The following is a 7,500-nucleotide window of genomic DNA, read 5'->3' on the forward strand; positions in this document are numbered from 1 at the left end:
GTTGTGGTTCATGGTTGGGTCACCTGACAGTGTTGTGGTTCATGGTTGGGTCACCTGACAGTGTTGTGGTTCATGGTTGGGTCAACTGACAGTGTTGTGGTTCATGGTTAGGTCACCTGACAGTGTTGTGGTTCATGGTTGGGTCACCTGACAGTGTTGTGGTTCATGGTTGGGTCAACTGACAGTGTTGTGGTTCATGGTTGGGTCACCTGACAGTGTTGTGGTTCATGGTTGGGTCAACTGACAGCAACATGGATGTTGGTTGGGTCAACTGACAGCAACATGGTTGTAGGATGGTTGGCTCAGTGGTTGTGACATGACTGATATGATGACAGAGGAAGTTGGATGAACTGCAGCTGAACCACAACCTAAACTGGTTTCAGAAGCTCCTGGGTTGAATCAATGTCTCAACAGTTCATTCAGTAACAATTTGCAACTCTTTTCCAGGGAGTCCTGGGTTTCATATATATTTATCCTAATGTATTGTTGAATATATTGTCAGGGAAATGTACTAATGAATGTTTTGTTCTTTGTCTCTGGCAGATTGGTGCTTATGACCAACAGATATGGGAGAAGTCTGTTGAACAAAGAGAAATCAAGGTAACCGTTTGGATTTAGGTCCAATCAGAACACTTTGTCATCTTCTACATACTTATTTTGTCTCCTTTTATCTTTCTCTACCCTTTTCTGGATCATTGTATGAGTGTCTTCTGTCTCTCTCTGTTTGTCCTGTCTTCTGTCTGTCTCTCTCTCTCTGTCTGTCCTGTCTCTCTTTGTCTGTCTGTCTGTCTGTCTGTCTCTCTGTCTGTCTCTCTCTGTCTCTATTTCTCTGTCTGTCTGTCTCTCTGTCTCTCTCTGTCTGTCTGTCTGTCTCTGTCTCTGTCTCTGTGTCTGTCTGTCTCCTCTCTTTCTCTGTCTGTCTCTCTGTCTGTCTCTATTTCTCTATTTCTCTCTCTGTCTCTCTCTGTCTGTCTGTCTGTCTGTCTCTGTCTCTGTGTCTGTCTGTCTCCTCTCTTTCTCTGTCTCTCTGTCTGTCCTGTCTTCTGTCTGTCTCTCTCTCTCTGTCTGTCCTGTCTGTCTGTCCCTGTCTGTCCTTTCTTCTGTCTGTCTCTCTCTGTCTGTCTGTCTGTCTCTGTCTGTCTCTGTCTGTCTGTCTGTCTCTCTGTGTCTCTATTTCTCTATTTCTCTGTCTGTCTCTCTCTGTCTGTCTGTCTGTCTGTCTTTGTCTCTGTCTCTGTGTCTGTCTGTCTCCTCTCTTTCTCTGTCTGTCTGTCTCCTCTCTTTCTCTGTCTGTCTGTCTCCTCTCTTTCTCTGTCTGTCTGTCTCCTCTCTTTCTCTGTCTGTCTGTCTCCTCTCTTTCTCTGTCTGTCTGTCTCTGTCTCTCTCTGTCTCTCTGTCTCTGTTTCTCTGTCTCTCTCTCTCTCTCTCTCTCTCTCTGTCTGTCAGTTTCTGACTGTGCCATCAGTGCCGTCATGTTTTCAGTTGACTTTCTCCCCTCTTGCTGGTGCCGTTTGTCTTTCTTTGTCTGTCCCCCCCTCCTACATGTGCAGTTTATTAGACTGGTGAGTACTGCAGCACAGGAAGTCAGATTGAAGTCCGACTAGATTGTGATTTGTTGAGTTGGTTTGTTTCTATGTTTGTTCCTGGCCTGCTTCTTAACCCCTGATTGACTGGCTGACTGACTAGCTGGCTGACTGACTGGTTGACTAGCTGACTGGTTGACTAGCTGGCTGACTGACTGGTTGACTAGCTGACTGGTTGACTAGCTGACTGGTTGACTAGCTGACTAGCTGACTGGCTGACTAGCTGACTGGTTGACTAGCTGACTAGCTGACTGGTTGACTAGCTGACTGGCTGACTGGTTTGCAGTTGTGGCAAATTAGCATTGGAGTGGGCCAGTGGGTGTGGCCAATGGCGCAGCTTCTGACTGAAAATTGTAGAGGCCGTCCTCTTGGCCGCGGAGACAAGATGTGCTGTTTTAAAGCTAATTTCCTGCAATTCCACACATTTTGGCATGGGGCTGAAAGAACAACTTCAGTTTTAAAGCTAATTTATTGCAATTGTACACATTGTATGCTATCTGAGTGACTCAAACACAGTAACTAAATCAATGAGGGTCCCATGCCATGACAGTATTTTAAATGGTAGATTCTCCATGACTGTCTAGTTTTTATTATGGTGATTGTTAATTCTCAAATATGAACTTTATTAAAACATATATAGCCCGTTTATCTTTTCTACATACTTTAAACAAACATGTTATTATTTTTCTAATCATATCTTTCCGCGATTTAGAAGCGACGGCCCACTACTGCTAAATTAGTATAGGGGAAACACTGGTGTTATTTCACTCACCCAAAGAGCTGCAGATGGAAGTCAAATCCTAAAAACATCATAGTCACATAGAATAACATGATGTCATTGTTTCCTGTCTGGTCTGTGACCTGCACAGAGAGGAGAGAAACCCTCCAAGTGATCCATCATAGTCTGAAACGGGAGCTGTTTCACCTGGCTGCTACAGTCCATGACCTTTCCCCTCTAGACCCCTCTTTCATCCCTCACTCCTTCTAGAAAGAGAACAAAACATTGTCCTTCACCCCATTCAACCCCGTCCGCTCATATAGAGGGTTGAGCTCACAGCCAGAATGTTTTTTAAAAATGGTTTAACCTTTATTTAACTAGGCAAGTCCGTTAAGAGCTAATTCTTATTTTACAATGACGGCCTACTCCAGCCAAACATCTCCCCTAAACCAGCCAAACACCTCCCCTACTCCAGCCAAACGCCTCCCCTACTCCAGCCAAACACCTCCCCTAAACCCGCCAAACACCTCCCCTAAACCAGCCAAACACCTCCCCTAAACCAGCCAAACACCTCCCCTACTCCAGCCAAACACCTCCCCTAAACCAGACCACGCCTCCCCTAAACCAGACCACGCCTCCCCTACTCCAGCCAAACACCTCCCCTACTCCAGCCAAACACCTCCCCTAAACCAGACCACACCTCCCCTAAACCAGACCACGCCTCCCCTAAACCAGACCACACCTCCCCTACTCCAGCCAAACACCTCCCCTAAACCCGCCAAACACCTCCCCTAAACCAGCCAAACGCCTCCCCTACACCCGCCAAACACCTCCCCTAAACCCGCCAAACACCTCCCCTAAACCCGCCAAACGCCTCCCCTACTCCAGCCAAACACCTCCCCTAAACCCGCCAAACACCTCCCCTAAACCCGCCAAACACCTCCCCTAAACCAGCCAAATGCCTCCCCTACTCTAGCCAAACACCTCCCCTAAACCCGCCAAACACCTCCCCTAAACCAGCAAAACGCCTCCCCTACTCCAGCCAAACACCTCCCCTAAACCAGACCACGCCTCCCCTAAACCAGACCACGCCTCCCCTAAACCAGACCACGCCTCACCTAAACCAGACCACACCTCCCCTAAACCAGACCACGCCGGGCCAAAGTCTCAAACACACAGTGCTTCCCGTCCGTCAGAACAGTGTCATGTAAACAGTCCCTCTGTGTTTCCACCAGTCGTTTACCAACAACTGGCCCGTCTTTAGAGCCCAACAGGGCAGACGTGGGCCAGTTACTGTGTCTGCATCTTTGTGTTCATGAGAAACTAACAAGGGCTCACACATAATAAAGTAGCTATGACAACATTATCTAGAAAATAGTCTAAATATAGATTTTTGTTACTGAGATAAACCATGACAGTAAAGGCTTGTTCATGCCCCCTGGTGGTAGTGATGATGAATTACGACAGGTTTCTCTTATCTTATCTTTCAAGCAAAGCATATCCTTTAAAGACGAATAGAAAAGAGATTTACATTAATAAACAGAGCAATATAGATAGAACTAGTCAGCGTACTGTATTTGAAAAGCAGTGGAGGAAGGTTGAACTCCTAGCTGGAGACAGACACCACTCCTTTCAGTTGAGGAAGGTTGAACTCCTAGCTGGAGACAGACACCACTCCTTTCAGTTGAGGAAGGTGTAACTCCTAGCTGGAGACAGACACCCCTCCTTTCAGTTGAGGAAGGTTTAACTCCTAGCTGGAGACAGACACCCCTCCTTTCAGTTGAGGAAGGTGTAACTTCTAGCTGGAGACAGACACCACTCCTTTCAGTTGAGGAAGGTGTAACTCCTAGCTGGAGACAGACACCAGTCCTTTCAGTTGAGGAAGGTGTAACTTCTAGCTGGAGACAGACACCACTCCTTTCAGTGGAGGAAGGTTTAACTCCTAGCTGGAGACAGACACCCCTCCTTTCAGTTGAGGAAGGTGTAACTTCTAGCTGGAGACAGACACCACTCCTTTCAGTTGAGGAAGGTGTAACTCCTAGCTGGAGACAGACACCAGTCCTTTCAGTTGAGGAAGGTGTAACTTCTAGCTGGAGACAGACACCAGTCCTTTCAGTGGAGGAAGGTTTAACTCCTAGCTGGAGACAGACACCCCTCCTTTCAGTTGAGGAAGGTGTAACTCCTAGCTGGAGACAGACACCCCTCCTTTCAGTTGAGGAAGGTGTAACTTCTAGCTGGAGACAGACACCCCTCCTTTCAGTTGAGGAAGGTGTAACTTCTAGCTGGAGACAGACACCACTCCTTTCAGTTGAGGAAGGTTGAACTCCTAGCTGGAGACAGACACCCCTTCTTTCAGTTGAGGAAGGTTTAACTCCTAGCTGGAGACAGACACCACTCCTTTCAGTTGAGGAAGGTTTAACTCCTAGCTGGAGACAGACACCCCTCCTTTCAGTTGAGGAAGGTTTAACTCCTAGCTGGAGACAGACACCCCTCCTTTCAGTTGAGGAAGGTTTAACTCCTAGCTGGAGACAGACACCACTCCTTTCAGTTGAGGAAGGTTTAACTCCTAGCTGGAGACAGACACCACTCCTTTCAGTTGAGGAAGGTTGAACTCCTAGCTGGAGACAGACACCCCTCCTTTCAGTTGAGGAAGGTTGAACTCCTAGCTGGAGACAGACACCCCTCCTTTCAGTTGAGGAAGGTTTAACTCCTAGCTGGAGACAGACACCACTCCTTTCAGTTGAGGAAGGTGTAACTCCTAGCTGGAGACAGACACCCCTCCTTTCAGTTGAGGAAGGTTTAACTCCTAGCTGGAGACAGACACCCCTCCTTTCAGTTGAGGAAGGTGTAACTCCTAGCTGGAGACAGACACCCCTTCTTTCAGTTGAGGAAGGTGTAACTCCTAGCTGGAGACAGACACCACTCCTTTCAGTTGAGGAAGGTTGAACTCCTAGCTGGAGACAGACACCACTCCATTCAGTTGAGGAAGGTTGAACTCCTAGCTGGAGACAGACACCACTCCTTTCAGTTGAGGAAGGTTGAACTCCTAGCTGGAGACAGACACCCCTCCTTTCAGTTGAGGACGGTTGAACTCCTAGCTGGAGACAGACACCCCTCCCTTCTTTCCCTGTTCCAGTCCTGTCTGTCTATGAAACAGTTTATAGCAGTAATAAAGAGGAAGAGGAAGGTATTGATCGTCTCGTCTAATCGTTTATGACACACCTAGAGCGTGTCAGCTCTTTAAGATAAGGTCTTTAAGATAAATTCCTGTATGGCTGTATACAGATAGAGAAGGTCACTGTTTGACCTTTGGGTAAATATTAGCATTTGAGAGTGTTAGTATAGATAGACAGCATTATACTACAGGGATGTGTTTAGTAGGGCACACCGTAGCAAAACGTTTTGCAACAGAACATGAAAATGCTACCTGGTCATGTTCATTAGGACATTTGCAACAGAAAATTAATGTGGGTTTCTAATGGGTAAAGTTCAAGTAATCCTTCCCTGTTTCAGGGTTTTTTATCTCGTTTGGTGCCCATTGAACACAACCCAGTCTCCCATAACCTGGAGTCCAGGGAGGAGATACTCTAGTATGCAGTGGCGGTTCTAGTTGTATGGCTCCCCGACTCATAAATATCACAACGAAGTAACCAAGACGAATAGAAACACATTTGTGTTGATTTGTCACTCGAGCATCAATACATTACCCGTCCCCCAACACTGTCAACCAAGAGTCAAGACTACATTACCCGTCCCCCAACACTGTTAACCAAGAGTCAAGACTACATTACCCATCCCCCAACACTGTCAACCAAGAGTCAAGACTACATTACCCGTCCCCCAACACTGTTAACCAAGAGTCAAGACTACATTACCCATCCCCCAACACTGTTAACCAAGAGTCAAGACTACATTACCCGTCCCCCAACACTGTCAACCAAGAGTCAAGACTACATTACCCGTCCCCCAACACTGTCAACCAAGAGTCAAGACTACATTACCCGTCCCCCAACACTGTCACCCAAGAGTCAAGACTACATTACCCGTCCCCCAACACTGTCAACCAATAGTCAAGACTACATTACCCGTCCCCCAACACTGTCAACCAAGAGTCAAGACTACATTACCCGTCCCCCAACACTGTCAACCAAGAGTCAAGACTACATTACCCGTCCCCCAACACTGTCAACCAAGAGTCAAGACTACATTACCCATCCCCCAACACTGTCAACCAAGAGTCAAGACTACATTACCCGTCCCCCAACACTGTCAACCAAGAGTCAAGACTACATTACCCTTCCCCCAACACTGTCAACCAAGAGTCAAGACTACATTACCCATCCCCCAACACTGTCAACCAATAGTCAAGACTACATTACCCTTCCCCCAACACTGTCAACCAAGAGTCAAGACTACATTACCCATCCCCCAACACTGTCAACCAAGAGTCAAGACTACATTACCCGTCCCCCAACACTGTCAACCAAGAGTCAAGACTACATTACCCATCCCCCAACACTGTCAACCAAGAGTCAAGACTACATTACCCGTCCCCCAACACTGTCAACCAAGAGTCAAGACTACATTACCCGTCCCCCAACACTGTTAACCAAGAGTCAAGACTACATTACCCGTCCCCCAACACTGTCAACCAAGAGTCAAGACTACATTACCCATCCCCCAACACTGTCAACCAAGAGTCAAGACTACATTACCCGTCCCCCAACACTGTTAACCAAGAGTCAAGACTACATTACCCTTCCCCCAACACTGTCAACCAAGAGTCAAGACTACATTACCCGTCCCCCAACACTGTCAACCAAGAGTCAAGACTACATTACCCGTCCCCCAACACTGTCAACCAAGAGTCAAGACTACATTACCCGTCCCCCAACACTGTCAACCAAGAGTCAAGACTACATTACCCGTCCCCCAACACTGTCAACCAAGAGTCAAGACTACATTACCCATCCCCCAACACTGTCAACCAATAGTCAAGACTACATTACCCGTCCCCCAACACTGTCAACCAAGAGTCAAGACTACATTACCCGTCCCCCAACACTGTCAACCAAGAGTCAAGACTACATTACCCGTCCCCCAACACTGTCAACCAAGAGTCAAGACTACATTACCCATCCCCCAACACTGTCAACCAAGAGTCAAGACTACATTCCCTGTCAACCAAGAGTCAAGACT

General features: G+C 47.3%; 1 protein-coding gene across 14 annotated transcripts in view; it reads left to right on the plus strand.

Annotated features, from left to right (window-relative positions):
* Positions 1–7,500, plus strand: part of LOC139404702 (protein PHTF2-like) — a 111,705-nt gene that overhangs the window by 74,306 nt on the left and 29,899 nt on the right. For 10 of the 14 annotated variants that reach the window (XM_071147317.1, XM_071147320.1, XM_071147318.1 and 7 more), the window contains exon 3: positions 544–600. In XM_071147317.1, the coding sequence (XP_071003418.1) occupies positions 544–600 (57 nt within the window). Of the gene's footprint in view, positions 1–543; positions 619–1,550; positions 1,563–7,500 lie in introns of all 14 variants that reach the window. The other 4 variants (XM_071147328.1, XM_071147329.1, XM_071147330.1 and 1 more) reach the window with 2 other exon arrangements.

This window comes from Oncorhynchus clarkii, unplaced genomic scaffold (assembly GCF_045791955.1).
Source record: "Oncorhynchus clarkii lewisi isolate Uvic-CL-2024 unplaced genomic scaffold, UVic_Ocla_1.0 unplaced_contig_12320_pilon_pilon, whole genome shotgun sequence".
Taxonomy (NCBI): domain Eukaryota; kingdom Metazoa; phylum Chordata; class Actinopteri; order Salmoniformes; family Salmonidae; genus Oncorhynchus; species Oncorhynchus clarkii.